General features: G+C 34.5%; 1 protein-coding gene across 10 annotated transcripts in view; it reads right to left on the bottom strand.

The window, feature by feature from the left end:
- The window catches only part of Klc (kinesin light chain), a 91,462-nt gene that overhangs the window by 44,962 nt on the left and 29,628 nt on the right, over nt 1–16,872 (bottom strand). For 8 of the 10 annotated variants that reach the window (XM_076121161.1, XM_076121165.1, XM_076121162.1 and 5 more), the window contains exon 2: nt 15,423–15,577. The exons of the other annotated variants lie outside the window; for them this stretch is intronic. In XM_076121161.1, coding sequence (XP_075977276.1) covers nt 15,423–15,451 — 29 coding nt within the window. In that variant the 5' untranslated portion in view covers nt 15,452–15,577. The remainder of the gene's footprint in view (nt 1–15,422; nt 15,578–16,872) is intronic. 10 annotated transcript variants of the gene reach the window in all.

Here is a 16,872-nt window from a genome sequence, read left to right on the forward strand (position 1 = left end):
GAATGAAAGAACCCCTGAGCATGTCTCCCTGCCTCACCATGGTGCAACTCTCCCGCATATACTACATCGACATAAATCTTGTTTCATAAAAAAACTATGAAATCTTAGCGAAAAAACACTAAGCGTGCGTCAAACTATAATAATCAGGCCACATTATAGTAGCAATACACAATACATACCTCTATAAACACCTCCGTAATCTCAAAACGCTAAAAATAAGTAAAAACCACTTTGCAATAACTAAAACACCTTTTCGAACCTGATAGCCAAACAAACAGACTATTGTAAAAAATGGTTGCGTGGTTGTCAATGGTCTCACGTGTGCTACCAATGACCGAAATGACGTTTCATTAGCGTGTAATTTAAATCGAATTTTTAAATGTGGTTCAACTCTCCCACCTGGGCAAGTCTCCCGGATTCCCCCTACATATGACTAATTTGAACATAAACTGCCGTGTTGAAAAATGCTATTTAAAAGGTATGAATGACAACAATGGCGCAATGCGGATAACACAATTACAAACAAGTGAGCAAGTGAACGCATGCAATGTATGCGGAAGCAAGGGTACGGCTTCAGGACGAGGCGGATCTAACGGAAGCATTTGTAGAGCAATGGGGATATTGATAACTATCATCATATAACTCTTGTTTAAAATGTACGTAGAATAAACTATGTTATCTTTCTTTCTGGTGGGAAGAACCTCTTCGAATACTCAATTTTCCAAGGCGACAAATTTCGTGAAATATGTGGTGTGTCCACTAATAATAAGCATCACTAATATTATGATACGTGTATGGAAGAGCCTTAGGTCTCCAACTCCAGAATTTCTATAGTAAGTGTGTTGTCTAGGTGTTTCATGCTATGATAATAATGTATTCGTTTTGCAGTCTTAAGACGGCAGAGAATATTATAATATAAATAACTCCAGTTCAGAAACTTTACCGCTGAGGCACCCCAAGCGAAAGACCTGCTGTAATTAAAAAGTCTGTCTACAAAACGGCTAAAATATTTATAATTTAATATTTAGCTTATAACTCAGAAAACATTATCTACTGTTTCTTGGCATTACGATTTTCATCCAACTAATTCAGTTTCATAAAATTTTCGCTGTAATTTCCATAACTCTAAGTGCGACGCATTAAAAACTACAGACAGACAGTTTGACATTACTCTCTTTTTCCGCGAAGCCTTTTTCAATGGGAAACCATTTTCTTTCTTTTTTACGTTTTGATATCTCCCCATCACTGTCTGGGGTCGCTTGTTTACTTAATTGGATCGTAGCGTTCAGAGATAAAACGAAAAATTCTATCTCCATTACGCATTTTGTAATTAAATTTTCGCTTCAAAAGTACTGCTTCTGTATTTTAACAGAATAAATAGTTTTATTTATCTGTTTGTTGTTAATTGTGCGAATTGCCAGTCGTGAAAACAGTTTTACAAAGATTACAATATTGGCAATTGTGTTACAATTGCCAATGGTTGCATCAAATAATATTTGTTTTCAATTTTGTTTAGCATTTATATCTTAGGGAGGGAGCCAAAAGTATGTACATAGATATTAGGTAAATCTTTATAAAGGCCCCTCAAAACCGCAAAACTACCTTATAAGTTCATCTGCTGATAAAATATCCAAAACTGGAGTTCTTTGTTTGTCTTGTTAAATATGTGTGTAAAATGTTATTCCACATTGTCTAAACGTTACGGCCTTGTCGCGTCGAGTTAGTAAAGTAAATGGCTGTCAGAAACTAACCACATGTTTTGAAACGCTAATAAAGAAGATTGATTTTAATAATACAGCGTTCGTAGGCTTTTAAGATGGTAATAATACATTGTGTTAAGTAAGTTAAGTGTGGTGATTTTTCATGGACAGATACAAATACAATAAAAAAATCGGTTATTGTAATTCGTTTCATGTAATAAGCAGTTCTTCAAAAGTATTCTTCTGTCAGCCCCATTTTTTTAAGCACCTGACCAATTTCTTCTTTCCTTCTTAAAGCCTAAGGTACTAAAACAGGTTAATGGTGCTGAAATAGGAATATTCTGTTTTTCATGTGGGAGTGGTGTTTATATGTTATTGCTTTGCGTACTTTAACGTCATATTTAAACAAAAAGGATTAAATTAAATACGTGTAACCTTATCACGAACTCAAGACTACTTCTTAACACTTTAGGAAAATTGCTATTCCAAAACAATGCGTTGCACACAGTCACACATTAAATAGCTGCTTAATAAAGTGACTCATCAACAAAGCCAAGAAACTCATCAATCAAAGAATTAACAAGCCAATCAGAGCTATCCAATAAACTCCTAATAAAAACTTCCATCTACCCTCACTCCGTTAAAACAGTTCTCGAGTTGATCTTTATACCCTCATTTATAGGTATTGTCTAGCAATTCTAGTCAGACTGAGGGTCGGGTACGTGTCTAGAAATACTGAATTATTACCGCGTATTAGGTTGCGAGCTCGAGCAGGTGCGGACACATAGGAGCATTTGTTAGTAATAGAATATCTGGACTGTATTTCATGATCCAAATTCGTATGATATTCCAACATTTGTCACAAAATACGACGGTGTCGTTCATGGTAGAATAACGACTGATTCTTTACCGAATAGACAGGTGAACGAATGTTACACTGAAATGTAAAGCCTTTTCACTTGACGCTATTCTACGAAAGGCGTACAATCACATCGTGTACCTTCTCGCATTCACTATTCGTTTGTTTTCTTGGCCAATGAAACACACATTAGAGACGAAAATTCTTACATCGCTATTCGCTGGGTCAGAAGGGACCTGCCTTCATAGATCAATAATCTGTCACAAACAAAGAACTCTAATGTATATTTCTTTTATATTCCGAGTGTCACAGGAGTACCATCGGTATTCATACAGTGTCCCGCAGACAGGTCAATTTGGAAGATGATATTATTTCATTCGCCCCTTCCATTTTATCCCCGTCTCGTCTAGTTTTACGTTTTATTGTGTTTTACGAGGTATCTACTCCGTTATTTTTAAATTGAAGAGATATTTTATCAAAGTTGGGTGTTTTTTGTTATAGCTATCCATAAAGGGAAATGAAATATCGACTTATTTCAGGGTTTCTTGTATTGGTTCACAAATCTTCTAGCTTTATCTTAGTACTGGAAAATAAATTGCAAATGTGCAATTAATATTAGACAGTTGGTCAACAAAATCGTCACATGACAAAATAACCCTGCACTGTACAAAAACAAGGTTTACAAGATCAAGTCAAATACGGAATAAATTAAAAAAGTAGTCACAACCAGCTGCGCGTTGAGGAAGGCCATTTCAAACTTGATTAGCACACGACAGACATCCAAACATAACACAAACATACATACATACAAGGAAACATCCATTTAACACGTAGAGACTATAAAAAGGGAAAATTTACAAGCAAAATGTTGAATTTGTAGGAGAAAAAGGGGATACGTGGGGAACTCTGAGCACTTAGACGTATTAAGAGAGAGGGAGCCATTCATAATTACAGGAGTCCTTTAAAGTCGGCAAATTGATCCCTGAGGCGGCTGCGACACGACATCTCGTTTCTATGAAGGTGTAGCTGTTTTTGTAGTGTGAGCTTGTTTTGCTTTGCTTGTTAGGGGAAGGGATAAAGCTTTAAGGTGACGATTTCTTTTTAAATAAATAGTTTGTTTCAAAATTTCAAGCTACAGTCGATCAAAGAACAATCGCGAAAGGAGGAAATCAAAATAGTTATACGAAGAGGTAGACCTCGCGAAATAATAAACACGAAACGACAGATCGGGAGAATCGAATACGAATAACATATACAACGATAAAGTCCAACTCATTGGTTGGTAGACCCTAAGGGGGTGTTGGGGAGGGTAACCTTGCCAAATTCATATCGCCCCCAGTCGGGTGGAAGGCAACGTGGGGCGCATAAAACACCCGTTGCCATGACAACCAAGGGCGACAACCCTCCGGTGAAACGTAGCCACGCAATGTTTGCAGAGAAAATTAGGAAATCCTGTAAGACATGAGCCTGTTCAATGTTCAGTTGATTTAAGTGATTTTGATACTGTTGTTGATACGAATCAGGACTACTTTATCGTAATTAAAAATAGCCAAAATATTTTGTGGCCTTAGTTTCTATACAATAACAAAAATGTATCGAACAATGCTACGAACGACGTATGAAATCTAATTTCGATTAATTGACATTTTTCATCACTGAACTTTTGTTTCAGCATAGTTTTTTAGCTGTATTTTTTTATTTACTGTGTTATTGGTAGAATTTGACTTAAAGTCAGGATCACCATCAAACTTTACATATAAAAAACTTGTCCTTTTTTTTGAGACAGTTGTTAAGGAAACCCTCCCTTTGATTAATAGCTTGACGTCAACGGAACTAACATTCGCATGGTAGTCATATATGCATATGCATCAACTGTCACATGTCATAAATATGAATTTACATGCATAATGCATTATTACAGCTGTAACAAAACAATTATTATCGTTCACATTTACGTATTACGAAAAGAAATGATTTGCGTGTGGGAATGTTCATACAATGATATTCTTTTTATATTATAGGTTGAATATTTCCGTGCTGTGTAACCTCAAGGGAGAGAAGAGTGACGTCATATGTATGGATAGATTGATACATACGTAAATTGTATATCGAAGACCTATTTACTTAAGCCTTGTTTATTGAAGTTAGATAGATAAAATATTATCTATTGCCTATTGATAACAGCATAGAAATCTTATAATATGACAATATTTCTATAGTGTGACAACTTAGTAGAGCCTGGTGTTCACGATTTGTCTAGATTATTATAATAATAAATAATTTTGTGTTTTTTCCAAAATAAAGTATCCGTATAGTATACAGGGTGTCCCAAAACTCAACGATAATCTGCGACCGGAAGAAAGGCCCAGTTATACCAGTTCTGGGAAAAATAAAAAAAAAATTCCATATCACTTAGTTCAGCAATAATAGACATTTATCAAAAAAGTTGAAATTCCCCACCCTTGGTCGCATTTTCAAGTCCTGTGACCACCAATGTCACAATTTGGCTGCGTTTTTTTAAATTTCGTTATCTTTATTAAATATGCTATCAATCGTAAAACAAATTATTGCACAAAACATTGTTAAATTACTAAAAAAAGTTAGGTTTTAGTGAGTCATGTTTCACAAAAATATCGTTAGTTAACTTTAACGCTTCATACTGAAAAAAAAATGTACTACACTACCCTTGGCAAGTTATTTCAAAAGTTGGCGCATTTAATCAAGATTTCAAAATGGTGCAACACTTGCCACTTTTCTTGCCATTAAAAATGTTATTTTTATTTGAACGAAGCATATCCTCGCAGAGGGATCGGACGCAGTGGTTCTATTTTATGGCCTCCTCGTTCCCTCGATCTAAATCAAGTAGATATTTTTGACTGGGAATGCATAAAAGATAAGGTCTATTCGAAATCAATATAAAATCTATCAGAACTTCGCCAGAAAATTGACACAGCGTCAGAAAAAATAAATGCAAGGAATTTTGCACGACTGGTGAAAAGGTCTTTTGTAAGGCGTTACAGAGCCTATAGTCGTGCCAGAGAAAAGCAATTATTTTTAGTAAAGAGGTAATTGAATTAGTCCATAACCAATATTTAATGTATTAAACATAATAGGTAATAATAATAAAAAAAAAAATTAACGACCCATCGTTCTTATTTAATTTTTCTCCATAAACTAAAGCAATTCCGAATTGTTTTCCTGTGGCACGAGTACAGGCTCTCAACGCCTTACAAAATTAAGACCTTTTACCAGTAGTGCAAAATTTTTTCTGACGCTGTGTCAATTTTCTGGCGAAGTTCTGATAGATTTTATATTGATTTCGAATAGACCTTATCTTTTATGCATTCCCAGTCAAAAATATCTGCTTGATTTAGATCGGGGGAACGAGGAGGCCATAAAATAGAACCACTGCGTCCGATCCCTCTGCGAGGATATACTTCGTTCAAATAAAAATAACATTTTTAATGGCAAGAAAAGTGGCAAGTGTTGCACTATTTTGACATCTTGATTAAATGCGCCAACTTTTGAAATAACTTGCCAAGGGTAGTGTAGTTCATTTTTTTTTCAGTATGAAGCGTTAAAGTTAACTAACGATATTTTTGTGAAACATGAATCACTAAAACCTAACTTTTTTTAGTAATTTAACAATGTTTTGTGCAATAATTTGTTTTACGATTGATAGCATATTTAATAAAGATAACGAAATTTAAAAAAACGCAGCCAAATTGTGACATTGGTGGTCACAGGACTTGAAAATGCGACCAAGGGTGGGGAATTTCAACTTTTTTGAAAAATGTCTATTATTGCTGAACTAAGTGATATGGAATTTTTTTTTTATTTTTCCCAGAACTGGTATAACTGGGCCTTTCTTCCGGTCACAGATTATCGTTGAGTTTTGGGACACCCTGTATATAGGTATATATGTAGGTCACTGTTATTCTAAATTTTATGTACCACCGCCAGTCGCAATCCTTGCACACAAGACTCTTTGCTGCGTTTTCGGACCAAAACAGTGATGTCATACCTAATGTATGATTTATGTACATGTAAATTGTGATAGTATCATCTAATAATCATTAATTTTAGCCTCAATATCACCTTCTTAGCTTAGATAGTTAGCATAGCGAAGCGATAACTTCATCAAGCAGATTGGTTACCTTTTACTTATTTGTAAACTGTAAAACTGGTCCTTACTGCATCCTTATCTATTGACTAGGTTACCCGACAGTTATTTATAACCCGTGAGACAAGCCGTTAGTCATGTTTATTGAACTTCGATAAAACACAATCTATCGCCTGATAAAAGCATAGTAAATAATAACACAAGAAAACATGTGTAACAAATACTTCAATGAAACGTAATCCACTTGACTGATTATTATGAAACTAATTACCGTTAAGCCCTTCTCCCATTACGATACGCCCGCGCGACTCTAGTCTCGGAGACTAGTCGCCACGAAGTATCTCACATACATTTGTATGGAGACTCTCACATTACGATACTGGTAGTCTCCATACAAATGTATGTGAGATACTTCGTGGCGACTAGTCTCCGAGACTAGAGTCGCGCGGGCGTATCGTAATGGGAGAAGGGCTTTAGAGTTATTACGAGAGTCGATATGATTCAAATAAATGTTTGCCTAATGGAAATGTATTGGAATTTTATTATGTGATGTTTCGCGTAATTACGGTATATAAAACGTGTTCTTTGATGTTTTAGTAATTTGATGGAAATAATTGTATACAAATATGAATAAACGTATTTCAGAACATACAAACAAATAATTAATCATTTATGAATTTGTATCTCTGTGAATTTATTAACCAGTGGCTATGACGTAAAGCAATGTGTATGTTTAACTGTATTAAAAAAAAGAAAGAGGTTCTCAATTCGCCGCGTTTTTTCATATATCCAAATAAAATCTAATTGAAACTAGAGAACCGCAAAGGAGGTTGCTCACATTCTTTTTACAAAGCCATAATCATGATAATATAGCAATAAAATACAGATTAACTACTTACTAGAGTTAACTTAAAAGACGTCATAACAAAACCTTCACATCAGATGCAGATAACTCAAGCCAAATCCACCATCTTAATAACCATGCCCAGCAATAAAGTACCACCAATTAGAGGTTTACTTCCGTCCATAAAGTAGGAACCGCACAACACACGGTTTTATGTGCGGCTTGGGCCCCACCAGCAATAATAAAAAGCCACAAGTACTTTAATTTTGTAGTCGTCAGACTTAAGCCCGTACAGTCTGACGGCTTACGATTTGGGAAGTGAGAAAGTCGATCTTAAATTAATCACTGGTAAACATAATAAGAAAAGGTTTAAGGTATCCTTTTTTTAAAACCCTCAATTCCAAGTTCCTATCAACAAAATCGGTTCAGCTATTAGTTGTGAATGCAACAGACACAGATTATTCCGGATTTTTAAGACACTATTGGTAATACGGTAAGTTCAGAAACAAACAAGATCATATTTATTTTGTTTCTAACCCAATTGGTATTCAAATTCAACACGACATCCAATTATCAAAAGAAAGAAGAAAATTCAGAACAATCAGAAATCTTTGCTCTGAACAAGGTGTCGCCTGACTACATATTTACGCTATGTAAAACACACAATGCACACGATGTTTTCTCTCCATCCCTATTATACAATAACTATCGATCTCTTGTTATCCAATTACGAAGTATCGACTGAACAGCTGCAAATTAGTGCGACAAAACAGTCGCATAATTCAGTCTGAAGTCTGCACAGTTCTTAAGTAAATTCCTTAACATGAAATGGCGTAAAACTGCGGTCGGTACAGGGGTGCTTGCGAACAGGCTTGTTTGGACAGTAGCCAACCGCTGAATGTTTGTAATATGCCTTTTCGTTTCATAAATTAAATGCACAGTTTCAGAGTAGTTTATTTGCATAATATCTGTCAGTAAATGTAATAAAGATATTCAATTGAATATGCACAACGTTTTAAATCTCTATCCATTTATTAATAGGTATATATTTATGATGGAAAATACCAGTCTAAGTATAGATTTCGCAATACGAACAGTCAATCATTTCACAGAATATGACAGTCGGTTCGTCGTTTACTTTGAATTTCCGATAGGCTTTCCTATTCTACGAAAGTGGACAATTTCCTCCGCTGAATAATTCATCACACCGGCGTCAAAAGCAAAGAAAAACATGGACTCTTTGTTTGAAAGGTAATATATTCGACGTTCTACTTCCATACATTGCTCATTCAAATTTAAAATTCAAACTACAAGACTACAGAAAAGAAAAAATATTAAAGCTTCAAAGAATATAATGTTTCTTGAAAGACCAAAAATGCATCGCACCTTCACTAATGGCTATGAAAACAAAGGGCTACGTGGCCATAATGCAATTACTGTCGTCCACACAAAGCCTAGCAATCGATGCGTCTAGACAACGGCTAGGGGGCGCCAGTGAAGGCATTAAAAATTTCTGCACACACGGATATAACATTTCGCTTATGTCAACTGGTGATTAAGCCTGTAGGCTCTATATTTAACACGCTTTGATCGAACAAAGTCTAACTTTTAACTCGAATGACTGAGTCAAAAGCCTGATCCAAATCAAGACACGGCAGACATACGTGGATTTCATTGTCGTGAGTAGTTCAAAGACCAAATGTAACGAGCTTCTACGTTCAGGTTTTATGTCACCGTGTAGTCAGACCACCGAATAAGTAATGCAGACGCGACGGTTCAGACTTAAATTGTAAAATATTTTAGTGCTCAGTCGGGAACAGGGGTGTCTGGTTGCAATTTTATTTATTGTAGCAGTTTTCTCTTAGGGGATTAGCTGAATTCTAAGTTAGGAAGTTTCGTGTTGGTAAAAGAGCGTTATGATACATAAATGATAGAGCTTTGCTGACCTTTATCTCCCAAGTGACTTACTCATCTCAGTTCTCTCACCGGCTTGGTACAGAGTGCAGCAAATAAAAGTAAAATTTCAATTTACTTAGGAACGTTTAAGGTAACATAAGTCAATATACTTAACTGCCGTCGAAAAAAGGGAAAAAGCTAATTGGGTAATTTAGTACTGCGTATTTTCTCAACAGCTTTACGAAACCTTGGCTAAAAATAACACTGAAGCATTTACAGAAGAAACAGTGCCTTCAAACAAACCGTCAAAACATAACGTTCCTTTCCACTGAACAAAAAGGAAATTTCACAGGCAGAAATGAGCGTAGGTGGGATTATTTAATACGGATGAAATATTTCCTAAAGTTCAATTTGAAGGACCAAGGACACCGGGCCCAGATGAGCTCGGCTGAGGATGAAAAGGTCAAGGGCGGCCATTGTTTGCTGAAGGACGGCAGGATTGTGAATTTGTCAATGTAAGCGAGAACAAGACAATATTTGACGAAGGCTCGGAACAACAACATAAATATGATATCTAACTTTGCCTGAGAAAATTGAATAGGTATCGCTGAGTTTGTATATTCTGGATGGAATGTTTCAATTTTCTGTTGGTGATATTTTGTGATCCAAAATATTTTATATAAAATACACAGCGTAGCAAAACATAACCGAAGCTTTACTCGTTTTAGTATGTCGTCTTATATAGATAGAGAGTATCACAAGGATTTATCTCTACCTTAAAATTCACGCCTATAAAACTCCTCCTAAGCCTTATAGCTGAACATTGCTAGAGTTACAAAGTATTCAGCAGGTACTAACTTTTATAGAACAAACAAGGTTCAAGTCGTCTTGAGAATAAACTAGTTGAACTTTGGACACGGCGTGCGGTGAGTTTAATACCTAATACGTTAGTACTAACTTTAGAACTACCAAGACAATTTATCTTGACTTGAACTGTAATAGATTATTATCTAAGGCTAAAAATATGAAAAGTAAGTATTTTGGTACCAATTTATTTAGAAATCTTTTGTAGATCAATGACAGCAAAATACTAAAAACAAAATGATGCTGTATTTTTCTTTTCTTTCATTCAAAATGATCTCTTTTAATTTGTAACAATTGTAAAAAAGAAGTCTTAGATCTATTTACTCTATATTTATAAAAAAGAGGTCTTAGATCTTTATGACTCTATGATTTTTAGCAAACTGCTGAAACCATAAAAGCAATAAAAAGTGGTGAACACCATTACCAACCTCTAAATTATAATTCATGGTCCAATACACACGAGGCTGGTAATCCATTTCCCCGAATCCCATCTCAACCCAATTAGTAAATTAACGACAGTGATTCATTACACACAGAAAATAGAACCATCACATTACAAGATCCTAATTCAGTGACAGCCATATTGTCAATAATACGACCTAGTACTAAATATTCATTAGCCTCGGTTTTATCTCCAGTTATAAATATTTTATGTGCAGTGTCAGTATAGCAATAAATATGATCTAAGTTACTAGTACAGATTGTTTGGATTTATGTAGGCTGAACGCAGACCTATGTAAAACTGATTTAGGACAGACTATTCCTTTATAATTTTGACTGCTTCTGAGGTGCGGTTGGTAGTAATCCTACTGTTGAATATTAATTCTCGGGTCTGTGTTCCAGGTCGGGTAAAGTACTACTGGTCTTTTCTTATTTATCCTACTAATATTATAAATGCGAAAGTTTGTGAATATGTATGTATGGATGTTTGTTACTCAATCACGCAAATACGACTGATCCGATTGTAATGTAATTTGGTATGTAGGTAGCTGAAGACCCAGAATAACAGATTATTCCGGAGTTTTCGAGGGATCGGGATTTACACCGGAAGGGTTTCCACGCGGACGAAGTCGCAGGCGGCCTCTAGTACTAGAATATTTCTCAATAGTACCCCAGACTTTGGTAACGTGGCCGGTAATTAGGACTCGCCTCGCATTACAAGGGACTAACATTCTTAAACGTGAAACGTAGGCAAAAAACACCTCTGGTTACTCCTTCGATTATAACAAACGTAACATTATGTATAGAATATTGCTTTACAAAATATCTAAAGAACAGAGCATCCACTTCAAACTAATATAATTCTCTAATACCTACAAGATTGTTTGACTAGCCTGTCTTAAGCCAGTCTCGGCTAAGGTCTCTCGGCCTAAGCCGTATAAACCAACTGCGACCTAATTTATGGCTTTACTTTCACTATAAAGCCATTTGATAAGATTTATTTGGCTTCATTTAAATGTAAGATTTGTGTAAATTTTCATCTTATAACGATCGCGAACAGTTTTATATGGTCTAAGGGCTATTCAAATGGTAATAACACCTATTCTATTATAATATCCTGTCTATATTGTACCTTTGGATAGGTCAAAGGAACTACAAACTAGCCGTAAATGTTTCAATGATCTAATAATATTGATATCAATTGTATATATAGGAAACTAGAATTTCAGTACAACTATTATACTAAGTTACACTACCTATAACTAACTAATTTTAACTATACTATAATATAAATTTAACTCATTTGTCCCACTGTTGGGTAAGGGTCTACTTTCAGGGTCAGTCTTTGAGTCCAACGCGCTGCCTAAGTGCACGTTAGGGAATTTTACCTATCTTGTAAAAATTGCAATGCCTGAAAAAGGCTGCGAAATTTTGACCATATTATTATAAGAACATTATATGATTGATTATCATCCGGTTTCTCGCTGATTCTAACAAGTAAAATGTGAGTTTCTTGTTACTCATTACATTATTTACATTCTTCAAATAATTATTCATATCTTTGCACTTGTCACGATTATACTTGTCAACAGTCCGTTGAGCTAAGAATGTTGATGAGGGTAATCATACTTTATGTTTATTACAAATACCGTTATCCAGGTGATAAATGAGATGCTCTCTTCGTATTTTAAAAGATAATTATGTACTTAATGCTATCTCTTTTTGTGTATAGTAGAAAATGAGAAGAAGTCAATATTCTAAATTGTGGGTAGTTTTAAAAATTGGATGCAAACTATATTCAAACAGTATGAATATTAAAATAAAATTTAGATAGCAAAAGATACCAGCTGTCACTAAACCAGGCACATTTGAATTCGGCAGTTTCAGTGTAAATAACAACATACGAAAAGAAATACAATTTTCTTTCACTGTTCAAGACGGCAGCGCTACAAGGAAATTCTTCGATCGAATAAAAATCATAATGAAATAGAAATGAGGAAATGGACCGTCAAAATTTGGTCACGTCTAAAAGCTTAACGTATTCGCTAAAATATTTAATACTCTTAGAAAATTCTCTCATAAAATTTCGGACAATTAATCGGCTTCAAAATGTAATTGGTTCTGAAACACTCGCAGTTTGAAGTGGCTGTTCACTGAAGTACTTTCATTATATTGTAAAGAATCCGATTCTTGAGAGGCTTTTAAGTAACGAGTGGATGGATAGAATTGTAATTATAGATCTTAGAAAGCATATTGATTTATATACTAGATTGCTTTAGTTATAAGTAGATAATCTTGATTTTAATCATTGAAATATTTTTTACTTCAGCGTAATGAACGTGTTAGGTAAAGAGAATTTATCGAGTCGTTAATTTAAACGTGTGCTTAGATAGGTAATCTTCACGCCTGTATTACTATTATAAATAGACAGCAAGAATTTTGTGTGTTAGTGAATGTCAATGTATAAAATAATCAGTAAACTACGAAATGAAATCTGATCCTTTTTCTAATAAAAATTGGTTTTACAGCGTTGATTTTTTCAGCGACTTATTATTTGAAAAAACAATTCAATTTTAAATGTTAGCTTTACAATCACATACCTTGGCAGGCAAGGAACTATCTAGTAAGAAATCGCCAATATAAATCAAATTTGTTGTTATTTCACATTCGAAATGCATCCAATCCGTAGTTAATAACAACAGCAAAACCATGAAACAAGTCATAACATGTCTATAAATCAGTTGATAGTTATTTAAGGGTAGATTCATGTTGCTTTCACAGTAATTAATTAGTACTGTGTCGTTTCAGTCTGTGACAGTTTGTTTATTGAGCGAGGCTATTTGATGGGACTGATCTTGATTAAGTAGTCTGAGAGTGATTCAAGATGAGGAGATTATTAGGAATTGGCCTTGCAGGGTTTTGTTTACTTCATAAAAAATACGGTGAATGTGAAAACAAAAGATACACGTATGATTTTTAATGTCATGAATGTTACTAAGGAAGCTAAAGAACTATGACCTTAGAGTAACAATTTAATTAAACATTCTGACGTCATAACAACCAGTATCAATATTGAAGTAGCAAAAGAAGATTGAATAGATCGTAGTAAATTACATAAAACCGATTTTTATTTGGCAAAAAAAGAAGAATAGCCTTACTATCTTACCTTAATTTTTAATCCAAACAATCACTGTGAACAAATGCGTAAAAATATCAAAACTGAACACAAAATCAAGTAATAAACCACAACACAACACGCATCATCTGTCGTCTGACAAAAAACAAAATGACACATTTTTACTCCATCGACACAGAACCAGTCCTACGAGTTCTAACAACACCGCAGCGATAGAAAACCGAGGATTTTACAATATTATATACCATTAAAGAAAGCTGTTGAAGAAAAACTATATAGAACGAGAGAAAATTATAATGACTTAGCTTTTGCACGCGACCTAGAATGAAGAACATCATCCGAAGATTGCGATATTCTACACTGTTTTGTCCTATTTCTTCAAGTTGAGGATTGATTTTTGTTCAATTATTTATTTGTGTATCCTTACTGTGTAGAATCAAGGCCTAACCTCTCCCTCGTTTGGGAGGAGACCCTTGCCCAGCAGTGGGACAGTGGGTTTAAAAAACATCCCTGTCTTATTTTTTTATCCTTACCTTACACTTGATTTGGTATACACACAGTTTTGTCACTTCCAATCATTTTTTATAATAGCTTATTTGGCTTTTAACAGTAAGCCAGTAGTTGTTATATTTTTCTTTAGAACTGTAGTTAAAACGTCTGCCTATTTTCTGTAACGTATTACCGGTTGCGTTAACATAATCGTCGGTAAGGGACTACTAAAGGTTGATTGCAAAGAATATTTTTGTTCTGTACAATTCACTGCAAATGTCTTACGACGGAACTATGGTTAGACTATCTCTAACTAATGATAGTTTACTAGCTTCATCCGATAGACAGTCAATACTCTCAAGTACTATTTTAAAAATCTGGATGTAAAAAGAGATTGTAATTTATTTAATACCTTGTAAAATTGCTACAAATCTCAAAGGAGAACCAAAGAAGTTGGTAGACTCGTAAAGTTACAATCGATAAGTAATGTTTGTACAAAGTTTCGTCTATATAATAGCATTTATGGGTAATAAGCGGTTTTTACGAAGGTAATTTTGGACTTACTTAACCAGACATAATGTATAATTTTAAGTATACTTTATGAAAATAATATCTGCTATTAAGTTTACCTCGAACACAATAATTTCGTTTTATTAAACGATCAGGCTATAAATCACAGACTTTCGCTAAGTTTGATCTAATCAAGAAGCATAAAAAAATGAGAAATTAAGTTTTTAATCATCTCGATGACAAAAATCGTAACATATTTAAAAAAAAATACACGCAAATGTTAATCGACTCAGGGTAGACAAATAGACTTTTAAGACAACTGCACAATTAGGCACGCACGGTAAACGATCTGTGGGTTAAGCAACCTTTCGCGCGGTTATTTCATAGATGGGTGGTATTTGAGCTGCTTCGGGCACATAAAAAGTCGATCCCTGTTGTTGTCTACTAAGATAACAGTTGTTGAGCCATGTCAAAGGCCTTTCGAACCGCTTGAACAACTTTGACACTAGGTTGACCACTAACCATACGACAAAACAAAAAGGCACGCAATGTATACTTACATTCTGTAGGCGTTGAGCGTCTTCGACATTATACAACGATTAATGTACTAACAGTTGGAACTCATAACACAGCACTAGCACAACGCAATCATATCACACACGTCGAATAAAACGTATAGAAAAATACTAAGCAAAGTTTTACGTAATACTGAACACTGAAATACAATTGGTTTCGTCACGATATGTTTATATGACCTTGGAAGGACGTTGGTGTAAGGTTAGGTTCTGAAGCTTAATTGAAATTGTCAATATTATTGACAATTGCTAATGTGTAGTAATGCTAAAAGGAGACGTGTGATATTTAGATATTGATGTCTAAATTTGTATCATACCATCAAGTTAAGAAGCATTAACGACTATCATAAGTGTCAATATTCAACCTATATGAATAAATAATTTGATTTTGATTAATTTGTAGAAATCATGTGAAACCTCTTCATCTACATGCACGTTTTTTCCGCTCCGTACAATTAAGAAGGTGCTTAAGTTATCCATGCAATACTACGGCAAACACAGCAAATAGATGTAGATTTTCACCGCGTAAAAAACGTGTGTATCCGAGAGGCCTTACTGTTTATAAATATCTACAACTACGCTATCGATGGCCTATCGCGGCATAGAGATACGATGACCGATATCGGCACAACGACACAAATATTAACGTTGCAGACTTTTCGATTTTAATTAGAAAATACAAAGAAAATGAAAATGGACGATTTCACGTTGAATCAATGAGTCATATTAAAAACCATAGTGTAAAAAATGAAATGCAACATTGTATGAAAAGTGAAATAAAACATGGACGATAATAATTATGGTAAAATCGTTCAATTTGCGTGTCAAAACCGCAATGAAAGCGTTTTAAGAATAACATATGAGGCAGCTATTATTCAGTATTCATTACATTTAAATATGAAAAAGAATTAAAGTTTTAGAGAGTAAAAATTCGCAGCGGAAAATATGCAAAGGGAAGGCATTGTTTCAAGTAAAATTTTAAAAGAATCCTTGCAGTGACTCTCGGCGTCTGGGCCTGACATATTTCATATTTCTTTCATATTCATAGAGACATGGAAGGAATACGTAATGTTATTATGAATAAGAATGGCTTTCGCTATATAAATGATGTAAACCTACACGGAATATATATATTTATTTCTTCAACATCTGACACGCTAATGCAATTTTTATTTGAATACACATTGATAAAAAATAATTTAACATCTTTGCCGATACTTTGCTTGAAATTGACGCGAAAGTAGTCGTTATCGATACTTGCCGGATTTATTAACCTCAAAATAAAAGTTACTTTAATAGCCCTTGTTTGACCAACACAGACATTACTAAACAAACTCTTCAGCAATTCGTAGAATAAAAATGTTCAAATTACGAAACGCAGTTGCAGTATACATTTACAGAGCGTAACTAAAACATACGGCTTATTTATAACGGA

Source organism: Anticarsia gemmatalis, chromosome 12, assembly GCF_050436995.1.
Source record: "Anticarsia gemmatalis isolate Benzon Research Colony breed Stoneville strain chromosome 12, ilAntGemm2 primary, whole genome shotgun sequence".
Taxonomy (NCBI): domain Eukaryota; kingdom Metazoa; phylum Arthropoda; class Insecta; order Lepidoptera; family Erebidae; genus Anticarsia; species Anticarsia gemmatalis.